Source organism: Pundamilia nyererei, unplaced genomic scaffold (assembly GCF_000239375.1).
Source record: "Pundamilia nyererei isolate P.nyererei 1_Seehausen unplaced genomic scaffold, PunNye1.0 scaffold00102, whole genome shotgun sequence".
Classification (NCBI taxonomy): domain Eukaryota; kingdom Metazoa; phylum Chordata; class Actinopteri; order Cichliformes; family Cichlidae; genus Pundamilia; species Pundamilia nyererei.
In genome coordinates, this window is record NW_005187503.1 from 1,719,196 (window position 1) to 1,733,770 (window position 14,575).

General features: G+C 40.0%; 1 protein-coding gene across 8 annotated transcripts in view; it reads right to left on the bottom strand.

Annotated features, from left to right (window-relative positions):
* The window catches only part of LOC102197977 (sodium bicarbonate cotransporter 3-like), a 53,290-nt gene that overhangs the window by 32,983 nt on the left and 5,732 nt on the right, over positions 1-14,575 (bottom strand). The window contains exon 1 of one of the 8 annotated variants that reach the window (XM_005740704.2): positions 11,150-11,402. The exons of the other annotated variants lie outside the window; for them this stretch is intronic. Coding sequence (XP_005740761.1) covers positions 11,150-11,185 — 36 coding nt within the window. The 5' untranslated portion in view covers positions 11,186-11,402. Of the gene's footprint in view, positions 1-11,149; positions 11,403-14,575 lie in introns of those variants that run through there. 8 annotated transcript variants of the gene reach the window in all.

The following is a 14,575-nucleotide window of genomic DNA, read 5'->3' on the forward strand; positions in this document are numbered from 1 at the left end:
ACACAGATATCCCCCTAAAATAGCTAAAACTAAAAACAAACTAAAAACTACTTCCAAAAACATTCAGCTTTGATATTAATGAGTTTCTTGGGTTCATTGAGAACATGGTTGTTGTTCAATAATAAAATTATTCCTCAAAAATACAACTTGCCTAATAATTCTGCACTCCCTGTATATTGACACATCAGTGCAGAAGGCTTGCATCCGAGGCTTCTCGGGATATCTGGAACATGCCAGCATCATCTGGCACCAGATTCAAACTGCCAAGAAAGAACAAAGAGACCTTCATGTGGTCTTTTTAGAACTTGCCAGCGCCTTTGGGTCAGTTCCGCACAAGATCTTGTGGATGACTTTCAACTATTTCAGCGTACCAAACCATATCACAGGACTGGTCAAGACCTACTTTTAGGATTTACAGTTTTGTGTGACAGCTGAGAACACCACCACAGCCTGGCAGCACCTGGGAATTGGAGTTATGGTAGGCTGCACGATTTCCCCTCTGGGATTTATCATGGCAATGGAATTGATCATGCGGGAATCTCAGTGGGTAGTGGGAGGTGAAAGACTCAAGAGTGGCCTTTGTCTTCCTCCCATTGGAGCCTACATGGATGACATGACCATCATTACAACAACAAAACCATGTACTAGGCCATTGCTACAGAAGCTCCAGGAAAACATAGAATGGGCAGGAATGGAGTTTAAGCCAAGTAAATCTCGCAGCATCTGCATCATAAAAGGAAAACTGACAGCCGAGCAATTCTATATCGGTGGAGAACCAATTCCAACAGTCTTAGAGAAGCCCATAAAGAGCCTGGGACTGTAGTATAACAGAGACCTTAATGATATGTGGCAACTGGCACTCACAGACTCCCAGGACCCCATAGTGAGAGGCACTGCTCCCACCCGAGCAACGGGGAGGAAGTGGACCCCAACCCTCATCTGTGCTACAGGCCAAATCTGCTCTCTGGCATCGTGACGTGGTGGGTCATGTCCAACAGGGCAGAGGATTTGGTCTTGGAGCAGTAACACCTCGGTGGCAACTGAACATCGAAAAATGGTGAAGGAGGTGCGTTGACAGGAGGAAACACCCAGACATGCCAGAGCCAAGCAGGGCCGCTGGATGAATTGGGAGAGTGTGGAAAAGAGGAAATCTGGGGAATGGACTCTAATAGACTAATTTTCGTCATCAATGTGACATACGATGTGCTACCTTCCCCAATAAATCTGCAGCTGTGGTTTGGAAAGGACCCATCCTGCCCCCTGTGTACAGTCCCAGCCACACTCAAGCACATCTTGGTTGGTTGTACGACTAGCCTTACTCAGGGCAGATATACATGGAAACACAACCAGGTCCTCAGGTGTCTAGCAGAGAAAGTTGAGTGCAAAAGAAAATCCATCAACGCTCAACCTTTCACGAACCAAGAGGATCGTTGGCTTTCATCAACATTTGTCCAGAAGGGAGACAAGTCGAGGGCAAGCCCCTCAACCCCGGACCTGGGCCTGCTGAAGGTTGCCAGGGATTGGCAGATGCAAGTGGACTTGGATCAGAAGCAAATTTTCCAGCAGGGATTGTAACAACTACTCTGCGACCAGACCTCGTCCTTTGGTCTAGCGCCCAAAAACTTGCATACATCATTGAGCTGACAGTACCATTTGAGGAAGCATTTGAGCGTAAGAAGCTACGGTATGACAACTTGGCAGCTGAGGCAGAGGACAGAGGCTGGAGGATCAAGATGCACCTGGTGGAAGTGGGGTGCAGGGGCTTTGTTGCCAGTAAAACAGCAACATTGCTAAGAGAGATTGGGATCAGAGGACAGGCGCAACGGCAGGCTATAAGAGAATTAGCTAACACTGCTGAGAGGACCAGTCACTGGCTATGGCTAAAAAGGGCTGACATCATTTGGGCAGCTAAGGCAGTAAGCTAACCGCGAGAGAAAAAAAAAAAATTCCGCTCTTCTCCCCTCTGCTCTTGTTCCCTTTTCTGGGAGGGAGTGGGGGGGTAGAGCGTACCTCCTGATCAGGCGGGGAGGTGTGGGAAGCCAGATTGGGCGCACCCCTTCCGGCTCTCCTCTCTCCTATCTTGTCTTTTTGTCTTACTTCTCTCTATCACCTTTTCTATCCCTTTGAGGAAGTTACCTCTTTAGTATTTATAGAGCCTAACTATTATTTCTCAGTTGCAGTGAATAGATAGGAGAAAATAACTATACAAAACTAAACAGAAGAAAGAAGAAGAGAAATAACAATTTAATATAAACTAGTGACACACTCCGGGGCCTGATCAACCCTGGCAGGGCCTCCTTGGATGAGGGTGTCTAGTGATAATTGTCAAAGCACCCAATGAATCCAAGGTCCACTACTGACGATGTGTCCAAATTTCAATATGATAATCTAGATCAGATCTCGAATCCCTAAACCTAATCAAGGGGAAAAAAAGATGGCATATTAGCTTGGGTAAAAGACTGAAAGTTGAGACACACAACAATGTGTGCTGCTGTTAAGTTTCTGGGCTGTCTTTCCTCATAACAGCCATCCTTCAAGCTTCTCTCCATTTAAAGCAATGCATTATCAGGGACTGTAACATCTAGTCCTTTTACTGAATCAGATTCAGCAATTTTATAGGTTGCACACAGATCAGCTGTCTATTTGTTTGTTTGTGTCAAAAACTGTATAGCTGTTAATTACCTGAAAGAAAGAAAAAAAAAAAGCAAGCACTAAATGCAGTGATCAGCGTGGAAGTGAGGGTCTCTATCTGATTGTGTCGCTAGAATTTTTAGCATCTTGCAAAAACAAGGCGCTCCAATTAAAAACTTAATACCATAATATGATGGTACTGTGCTTTTTGGACAAAAGGAAGAAAACCTTTCAGTTTAATAAGCCGGCTAAATAACCAGCACCCTGAAAGGATCAAAGTATTCAAGGTAAATGAGTTCCGATTTAACTTCCAACAATATTTTTAATATTATTATATTTTCAGTATTATCCTTCTTATCTTATCCTAAAAATCATCTTACTTTTTTTCTTTTGACAAAGCTGACATTACTGTTATACAATCAGCTATGTTCCAAAGGCCAATATGTTTATAACAGCTAACATTTTTAAAATGCTTAAGCTAGCATAATGTTATATATGCTATACCTCATGGAAATTATAGAAGAGTATTAAGAAACCACTTCAGTCTTTCAACAAAATATCTTTAGATATACATTAACAAATAGTCTTCCACTGCTATGTCAGTGATTTAATATGACCTTTTAATAATTATATTTTGAATTTAGAATTTCTGTAAAATGGCGTCCCTATCGCAGACTTGCCTTGAGAGACTTTACTTTACTCCGCACCTACACATGAGCCCTTCAGGCAGACTTCAAACGGATGTCAGAGAACTATAACTGGGCAGACTACTCGTGCATGGGTCTGCAGCTGTTCGTGTCTACAACCAAGTGTAATAACTGCCTAAAGGGATGCCAATTAGTCTCTTGTGGCCATTTGAGGCCACTAAAGACCATTTGTGGAACCTTTCATGTTAGTACATATGTGTGATGGCTTAATTTTTCATCCCCAGAGGCTTATGCTTAGCAAACGAAAGATGACTAACATATTAAAGTCACCCTATTTTTATTTTTTTTTGATCAAGGTCTTTTTATTGAACAAAGAATTGCTTCAGAACAGTGTAACTAAAACCCAGCCAGAGAGGAAAGAAGAGATAAAATAAAATACAATTACAGATACAAAGTAAATAATAAAATAAATGAACAACAGCAAGGGGAAAAAAAACAAAACAAAAAAAAACACTCACACTCACACTAAGTGATAGTATCCGGACTTAATCTTTCAAAGTAAGTGAGAAAAGGTTGCCATGTGTCATAAAACCTCCGAACCGAACCTTTTACAGTGTAGCGGATCTTTTCCAGCTGAGTATAGTACATGACATCCTTAACCCATTGCCCATATACAGGTGGAAGTGGCTCTTTCCATTTCAATAATATCATTCTACGGGCCAAAAGAGTGCAAAAGGCCAGAAGATCAGAGTGTGATTTGGAAAGACTGGCATCACAAAGCGTCACCCCAAAAATAGCTATAAACGGGCAGGGTGCATTTGGAACACCAAATACGTTGGAAATGGTTTCAAATATGCTTTTCCAAAAGCTACCCAGTTTTGGACATGCCCAGAACATGTGAAATAGGGAAGCAGGCTCTCGTTTGCACCGGTCACATGTGGGGTCAAACCCATCCTTGATTTTGCTCAGTCTAGTTTTAGACCAATGGAGACGGTGAACCACTTTGAACTGAATCACCACATGTTTAAGGCAAATAGAGGACGAAGAAATTCTATTGATTATCTTATCCCAAGTCTCATCTGCAATCCGTTGGCCAAGATCACTTCCCCATCGTTCCCTAAGTGATTGCAATGTGGACAGCCTAAAATTACTTAACAGCTCATAAACATCACTTATAACCCGCTTGGCATTTGGTTTAAAATCAAAAATATCAACCAAAAGGGATGGAGGTGGACAGGACGGAAAGCACTCAGTATTAGAAGCAACAAAATTCCTGAGTTGTAGATACCTGAAAAAGTGTGACTGAGGGATCTTGAGCTTGTTCACCAGCTGTTCAAATGAGGAAAAGATATTGTCTGTGAAAAGAGCAGTCACTGATGTTATTCCAAGTTTTGTCCATATGTTAAATGCCTTGTCCGTTAAGGATGGGGAGAACATGCAATGTCTATGCGGTGGTGCATTAAGAGAGAGTTCAGTCTGTTTAAAGTGCCTTCTGAGCTGATACCATAATTTCAGTGAGTGGACAACAAAAGGATTCGTGGTGAAGCTGGAGATCGGTCCCGCCAGAGGTAATCTGGCACACAGCAAAGACATCAGGGAGGATTGACTCACCGACAGCTGCTCCAGTGTTACCCATGATGATGATAAATTATCATGGTCTTTTATCCAGTACAATAATGCCCTTATATTAGCTGCCCAGTAATAAAACAAAAGATTTGGGAGTGCTAAGCCTCCTGCGCTCCACGGTCGTTGTAATACACTCTGTTTCAGCCTAGGTGGTTTTTGTTCCAAATGAAGGAGCAGATTTGACTATTTAGATTATTAAAAAATGACTTAGTTAAAAAAATTGGAAGACACTGAAAAAGATATACAAATTTAGGAAATATAGTCATCTTAATGATATTTAATCTACCACCCAGCGAAAGAGGCAAGGACTCCCACTTTGGTAAATGGTAAATGGCCTGTATTTATATAGCGCTTTACTAGTCCCCAAGGACCCCAAAGCGCTTTACATATCCAGGCATCCACCCATTCATACACACATTCACACATTGTAGGCACAGCCACCCTGGGGCGCACTGACAGAGGCGAGGCTGCCGGACACTGGCGCCACCGGGCCCTCTGACCACCACCAGTAGGCAACGGGTGAAGTGTCTTGCCCAAGGACACAACGACCGAGACTGTCCAAGCCGGGGCTCGAACCGGCAACCTTCCGATTACAAGGCGAACTCCCAACTCTTGAGCCACGATCGCCCTTTCCAAAATCCTCTTTTAGCTTAGACAATAAAGGAAGATAATTAGTTTTATACAAGTCTCTATGGTTCTGCATAATCCAAATGCCCAAGTATTGAACTTGTTATAGCTGAGTTTGAAAGGTGCTAAAATAGTTCCCCGGTTATTGTACCTAAAGGCATTGCCTCGCTTTTCCCGAAATTCACCTTATATCCGGAAATTGTCCCGAATTCCTTAAGTACATCTAAAAGTTTAGGAAGGCTATTTGAAGGGTTGGAAATAAACAAGAGCATGTCGTCGGCATAAAGAGAGACTTTATGCTCGACATCCCCACGACGTATTCCCTCTACCTCAACAGTGTCTCAGAGCAATAGCTAGCAGTTCAATTGCGATGGCAAAAAGGAGAGGTGACAAAGGGCACCCCTGTCGTGTGCCACGCTGAAGCTGAAAAAAGGGGGACAGACTATTGTTGGTCCGAATGGCCGCTACAGGGTCACAGTACAATACTTTTATCCAGGATACAAAATTACTCCCGAGGCCAAATTTTTCAAGCGTATGGAAAAGAAAGTCCCATCTCACCCGATCAAACGCTTTCTCAGCATCAAGCGAAATACCAGTTTCCAATACATTACCTTTGACATGGCTACAGATTATATTTAATAAACGTCTAATATTAAAAAACGAGTACCTGTTTTTGATAAAGCCTGTCTGATCGGGTGAGATAATGGAGGGCAGATGTTTCTCTAAACGGCGGGCCAACACTTTAGCAAGGATTTTGGTGTCCGTGTTCAGCAAAGATATTGGACGGTATGAGCCACAATCTAAATGATCCTTATCCTTTTTTAGAATTAGGGAGATCACTGCTTGACGCATTGTTGGAGGCAAGGATTGTGAGAGGAAAGATTCTTCAAAAGTTGATTTTAACAATGGATTCAATTGGTTAGAAAACTTCTTAAAAAAAAATCAGAAGGATACCCGTCGGGGCCAGGTGATTTTCCAGACTGCATACTCCATATGGCCATGTCAATTTCAGCATTAGAAATGGGCTCCTCCAAACTGGTGGCCGCATCGTCTCCTAAGGAAGGGATATCAAGTTTCTCAAAGAAATCTTCTAGTGCCAGGTCATCCTTAGCTGGGGGGGAGCTGTATAAAGTCTGATAGTATTTAAAAAAACTATTATTTATACCTTGGTTATCCGTGCACCTTATTCCCTGGTCATTCCGGATCTCAGGGATAGCTTGATTAGCTGTTCTTTGTCGTAGCTGATGAGCTAGCAGCTTGCCTGTTTTTTCTCCATGTTTATACGAGTAGCTACGCAACTTCGAAATTAGATACTCAGCCTGTTTTAAGGTCACCTTTTAAAGGTCAAGAGCCAAATTTGCAATTCATTTCAACATTTGCTTCATTTAAAAAAATCCAAATCTTGTAATACAATAATAAAAAGGCACCTCACTTCTGTATATAGAATTACTGTAAATTTTCAAAGCAAATGAAAAGATATTTTTCAGATTGAATATGAAATCTAACTAGCATAAAATGTGAAATATTTATTTATGAAGAACTGTCTCAAAAATTCTATTAAATAATTCTGGTAGCAGTCTAGTTAACACTATGGATGCCGCTGTCTTCAGGAATCACATGAACCAATGTTTACAAGCAAGGCATGTGAAGCTATTTGGCTCATACATTATAATAAAATCTGTTAATTTTACTGCATAAACTACAGTTTGTATACAAACCCCCTTTGTCATGCATTCAGAGTATGTTGTTTACTGTTACATGCATGTTAGTGTGTTAAACATGTCTTTGGTGCCCTCGACCTTGCGTTGCTTGGTACAATTTAAGAACCCATGATGCAACATGTCACATAGCTTTCTTGAAAATAAACCACACACTGTCAATCACAATCCCCAGGCTGGGGGGCGAGGGGGTTTATTCCTCCTCCGGCTCAACCACAGCTGTGCTTTGTAGCCATAATGACCAGTGTCACTGAGGAGGACTCAGAGACCAGAAGAGTAGACAGCTGAGTGAAAAAAGCCACTATATAATGTCATCAGTGTAGGGGTGTTAACAGAAGACAGATGTGTTTCTGGCTGCATCTGGCCACCATATGTACCTATAGCGTAAAGTTCTTTATCATTAAAATAAAAATGTGTGCAGTCTATAAGAGTCTAAAAGCAAAGCAACTTGAGCTTGTTTTGCTTCAGTTTTGAATCAATAAACAATATAAATCCAATATTTCATCCAGCTAGGTGATACCGGTCATCATCCAGCTCAATAATTAACAAAGCTGCTAGTAAAGATTTGATGATTTATCGGTTATGAATATCTATCAAATCGCTTTTTACCTTTTCTAACTCTTAACAATAAAAGGCTGGTACGGTGTATTGTGTGTTTACATGGTAATATCACCAATGTGCAGTCAGTTTTATGGACGAGTGGAGATTTACAGCTCACATCATGCTTTAAGAGTAAACAAAAGCCATTTGTGTTGATTCAATGAGCTAGGCACACAATCTGTATGAACTCACCATTTAGAAGGGGATTTATCAAAAGGTAAAATAAAGGCGAAATGTACCAGCAAATATTCATTTATTGTTCAAGATTTTCTTTTAGGAAATTAGGGTGACACACACACACACACACACACACACACACACACACACACACACACACACACACACACACACACACGCGCGATCAAGATGTAAATACAATACAACAGCATTTGATAAACATTGGTTAGTTGTGCTCTATATTAATATATTACTGTAAGGTTTACCTTAAATTGCACTTCCAGCCTCAGTTGAATTAGAATATTGGACACATTGTTTGAACTAACACACTGCATTTGTTTTGTGCAAATGTTACTAATGTGACTACTGACAAAAAAATATCTTTTTAATCCTTGAAACTTATTAAAAGTAGCACGAGTTTAAAAACTAAACTCCTCAGTAACAAAACACCAATGGAACTAGCAAACAAATAAATCTAATTAACAGATTACTAAAAAAAGAAGTCTTCTCATTCTATTTGATTCATTGCTTCACTTTAAGCCGTCAACAAATTTAAGCTAATTTCATCATTAACAACGTGCAGGCTGACCTCATTTCTTTTACTGTGTTTGTGAGGGAGTAAAATAACGGCTCGGCTGCCAAACACCTCTTCAGCAAAACAGACAGTGAATGAAACAACCACCCAACAACACAACAGACCTTGGTCCGTCTAATCTTAATTCTTTGCCAACCCTGCTGTACTGGGATCTGATCCAAAGAAGAGGAAATGACGCAAGAGTACATAGTGAGAAACCTGTCCTCAGAATACCATCTCTGTCTCACAAATGCAGCTTATAGATGGCAATGTATACTGCCAATTTGTCTCAAAACACCATAGCACAAATATTAAATATAAATAAATATATTCTGATTGGGATAATAAAATTAGAGATGCATAAAATTGAGACAGATGGCTGCTTTAAAAAAGTGGGCTCCATGATACAGTATGCCAATGAGGCACAACATTATCACCCTGTCTGCCTAACAGGTTTTTAATAGTGTAAGTATTTAACTTGATATATCTCTAACACTAGTGATGTTATTTTGGCCAGTACCTCCTGTATTTATACACTGATATTGTGCTTGCTTATTTATTTATTTATTTATTTATTTATATTAATTTATTTATTCTTGTAATTGGTTTCTTTTAGTTTTAAAAAAAAATAAAAATAAGAAAAAAAGTCCTGAATTTCCATTTGCCCCCGAAATGTTTTGATGAAAACTAATGTAACCATAGACCACTACCTAATACATTGTTCTCTTTTCTCTTTGCGAGAAGAGATAAGGGAGGATAAGGGACCCTCTAGTGGTCTTTTCAGTGAGTGCACGCATGAAGTCCGATCACAAAGTTCAGTGACCATTGAAAAAAAAGAATGCACGATTTACATTTGGCCAGTATCTACTTCAAGGTCACCTCCTTGTTCACTTCTTGGCTCCTTCCAGTGGTGCTGCCATCTTCAGACATCTCCTTTAAAGTCCCATTCTGATTACTCTCACTTATACATCTGCTATGTGTACTGGATCCTGTGTGCTATGTAAAAATCACAACCATCCAACTAACTTAAACACAAAGCAAGACTGCAAGTTGACAAAAAGTCATATCGGTCATGTGACGGGTGAAGATTGCGTTGGCAGCCAAAAATTGCCACCTTTTCAATGCACAATGAAGAGTGACATGGGCCACAGTACAAGTAGTTTGAAATGAATGACCTCTAGAATTATACAATGATCATCTTACCATGAGGGAAAAATTCATAGCAACCCTCGAAATAGTAAGAAATAGACACTTTCGTACTTTAACACTGTGGACCTGTCTACCTAAAACTGCTATTTGGGTGGTAGTTAGAGACCCAGCTCTCATCACAAGGTTCACAAAGAAACAACCAGAGACTCTTGTGAAGTGGCAGTCATTTCAGAAATGTTTACATGAAGAGTTTTATACAGTAGGAACAAATATGACTGATTAACTGTAAGACTTGGTGGTTTTGCACAGCGCCAAGACATCAACAGCAAATCCTTAGATCCATTTAGTTACATGATGGCAGCTCCAAAGATCTCTGTTGCTTGTACTTGGCATGTTCCTCAGTGAACCACTATCTGCAGGCAACTCCAATCTTGATTAGGATCATCTCAAACTTTCTTATTTCAAAGATTATTTGACTTGGTCACTGGAGATTAAAAATTTGCTTTTTAAACCTTAAAAGGTCTTGTTTTCACATCCCAATTTGTCAATGTTCGCTGAATATGAATATTTAAAAGGACATTCCATACCTTAACAGCCATTAATGTTTATTAATAGACACCTAATATTTCCTAACACCTCTAGTTAAATCATGTTATTTGAAGACCTGGATGGATAGTAAATTGAAAAACCAACAGCTTTTATGGATGGAACAAACACCCCATTTATGCAGAGCCTGCAAACACAGACACATTAAAAATAAATAAATTTAAAAAAAAATTAATGTAAATATAGTCTCTCTGTATCATAAATGCTTTCCTCCCTCTGTGCATCCAACCCAGAGTATGCTCAGAGTATCATTTTTTGCAATATATGCTTTTATCCAGATTGCGGAAAACCAGCATTTCAATTAATTTCCCTTCAGTCAATAAACATTATCTCTATTGACAGCATGCTCCTTGTTTGGATCCTGCTACCTCCTCCTTTCCCTGACAGTACTTTTCCTCTCTCCTCTCTTGCTTCCTATTCTCCTTGTCCCGCTCCTTAAAGCAGCCATGACTGTCTGTCTTTCTCTCATCCGTGCTGCTTGAGGCCATTAAAACAGTAGGAAGGAAATAATTCCATTTCAAGAGGCATATCTCATGAGATAACAGCCACTTGCCCCCTCAAACACCTTATCCCTGTCATCCTCACACCTCTGCCTTTCTCATTCTGGTCAAATGTACGGACCACCTGCCCCATTCATTTGCACAGACCACTACACCGCTGCACCGCAGAAGAACACAACCAGAAAAACCAACATCAATACAAACACACAGCATAAATGCAGCAAATTCAGAGCTGCTGGATCAAGAGCATACGGTGACAGTAAGGAACACAAACACACACAGGATCAGACGTACCGTGAGCACATGTTCCCCTTCGTTCTGTTCATCCATTTAGACTAAAACATCCACAAAGCAAAGGCACCAGGGATGTTCACCAGTTCTGTCTGACGTTATCTATGCTATAGAAGGAGCTACGCGTGGCGGTGTCGCACTCGTCTGTTCCCTCTTCCTCGGCTCATCTCTTTATACAGAGGGAGGAAGGGAGAGAGGGAGCGAGCTGCTTCAGAACACACAGTGCTCTGCTCTACCCTGTCAGCCCGCTCTTTGCACAGCAGCCAATCCCACCATGCCTCTATGAATATTTTATTCGCCCAGCCAAGAGCTTAAAAACACACTCACACACCATCACACAGAGGACACATACACACATTTCGAGGACATACAAATGCTCACCCGCTGAGGTATTCAGGTCACAAATTAGGAGACACCACCAACACAGATAAATAGAAACAAGCACACGTGTGGGCTCAGCATTCCTCACTGGGTGCAACGGACTGAAAAAGGGCAAACTGCTGTGTATTCAAATCATCGAGATTCCAAATGCCTTTGACATTCAAAATCCTTATCATAGCTTCAAGGTTGGTCATGTTTTTCAACAACCTGTAATTTAGCAAGGAACTGTGACCCATTTGTTCCTTGTATATAACAAACGTGCTTATGATCAGGGCAAAAGACCATAATTCTGAAACCTGAGCAGCAATAAAAGGGTCTATTTTTTAATTCAAGGAAGCCCCCAGGATCCCTATCCACACCAGAGATACCCAATTAAAAGTTTAAACTAGACTAACCAGAAAACCATAATGGCAAAGTGAAGCCAAACTTAAAATTAAATTATGTATCATAAAAAGGGATTTAAAGTACACATGAAAGCAAATAGAAAGAGTGACATCTAATGGCTGAACCTACACTGAGTTGATGTTAAGGGAAATGAGAACATGAGATTTTGCAAAACTGAACTCACAGCAACATCCAGCAGTGTCACGCAGCATAATCGTATTTAGGAGAAGCATAAGCTTAAAATCTTTCAACAAGTAACATATATTCTTATATTAGAGTTGCCATAATTATTTAACTGTTTGGTACCTGCGAAAGACAAAAAGAAAAACACCCACCAGTTCCCAGTTCTTGAGGAAATATAAACAGCACATTTATGACATTTAGGTCTCCAGTTCTATTTCTTTTTAAGGTAAACACCTAATTAGCCAATTATATAGCAGCAGGTCAATGCATTTAAGAATATAGGCATGAAGATGTGGTCTAGATGTAGAGCATCAGAACGGGGAAGAAAGGTCATTTAAGTGACTTTTGAACGTGGCATGATTGTTGGTGACATTCTGAGCTGAGCATTTTCAGAAGCTGCTAATCTGCTGGGATCTTCCTTCACAACCATTTCTAAAGGTTAACAGGTAGTGATCGTAGAAAAGAAAATATCCAGTGAGCGAGCTGACAATTATTTGTTCATGGCAGAGGTCAGACAAGAGTGGCCAGGTTGCTTTGAGGTGATAGGAAGACAAAGTAACTCAAATAACCACTCCACTCATTACAACCAAGGTGTGCAGAATAGCATTTCTGTTAAAACTTGAGGCAGATGGGAAGAAGGCAGCAGAAGACCACACAACAACTAAGAACAGGAAACTGAGGCTTCACAGTTCAGATGGGCTTACAAAAGCTTAACTATAGAAGATGTGAAAAACTTACTGACATCTAGATGGCAGGTCAACAGATCAGGCTGCTGCTGTTAGTGTAATGGCCTGGTTATATTTTCTTGGCACATTTTGAGCCCCTTAAAAGGTGGTCAGTTAGTAGTAAACACAACAGCCTACCTGAGCATTTTAGTTAACTATGTTCATTCCTTTTTTGCCACAGTGTACCCACTGCTTCCAGGAGGATAACTCACCATGTCACAAATCAAACGATCTTAAACTTATTTCTTGAACATAATGAGTTCACTGTACTCAAATGGCCTCCACAGTCATGAGATCTCAATCCAAGAGAGCACAGAAGAGGTGTAACAGGAGATTCAAATCATGGAAATTCTCTGAGGAATCTGTGTTTTCAGCATCTGATTGAATCTGTGCCACGAAGAATTAAAGGTGTACCTAATAAATTCTCCAGCTGTATTTGTCATTTCTGTGTCACATGTTAAATGTTGAACATTTCTGCCTGTCATGGCATTGCTTTCTACGCCCATGTCAGCTTTACAACTGTAAGGTGCTGACTGGTCAGTCTATTAATCACTTATCTCACTGAATTAAGAAAAAATAGCTTCTTACTCTTTTCAAGTGTGAGAACATGTTTTTGTTTTGTTTTTTTCAATTATATTCAAATGCATAAAATTATCATATAAAACAGTTACTTTCCTTGCTAGAAAGTTCAAGAAAAATGTCGAGGAGACATTCAAGACAGCCTGCCCAACTTTCATTTTTGTGTTCCTGTTCACCCTAGATTAGATTGCCAGCCAACAGTAAATGGAGTGGTGCCTATATACTGCTTTTCTCCTGGAACTGGGGACTAAAATCACTTTTTACTACAAGCCTCATTTACCCAGTAACATACAGTTTTCAGTGCTTAAAATGCTGTTTTTTTGTGTCAGTTTAAAAACACAAAATGTGAAAGAATTTGATTTTCTACTACAGATAAATGCAAAAGGCATCAATTAATTCCTATGCTAATCAAGACTACAAAGTCTAAGCATACTGCTTACTAAAAGAGAAAAGTAAATAAAAAAAAATCAAATCCCCACACTGACTAAATCAAAGGAATATTTGGGACTGTTTTTCTTGGAAATCTTCAGGTTTACTATCCATTAAAATTATTCATTTTCCTGTCGGTTTGTTATGGAATCACCTAATTTCTTTAAGCTTTTCTATGATTTCTGCTTCTAAGAAAGAAAGAACCTCTGAGACACAGCATTTACTCAACCCAGGGTAGTGCTGGATCAGGAAGCTTAGCTGGATCAAGCTGATCTAAGAGCCAATTTTAGACCAGTCTACCACTCAAGACCAGTGGAACAAGTCTTTGTGATCCTGACCCAAGCAGGCAATTCTTTTTTTCTTTCATTCTTCATTCTATCCTTCCTTTCTTTCTCAAATCCTTCTAACTATAACAGGATGGCAAACACCCCTGTCATCACAGGGTGCTTGGTCTGAAACATTATTTAGGTGGACTGTACAAGTAAAATCTACATGAATGCCACGACCCAAGGTTTCCAAGCAGAACACTGCATTACAATAGATCTAACAGGTGATCATTATTAATAACTTCATCTATCAGTAGTTTTGAAGTTGATCAGTGCAGTCAATAAACAAAAACAGAAATCGGGGTGGTAATAATAGCACATTTGGATTTATTAGGCCCAATATTCAAAATGGACGAGATACAAAAAAGGGAAACCCCAATGGTCTAAGTTTAGTTTGTAGACAATTTGTGGTTGATGTTTTT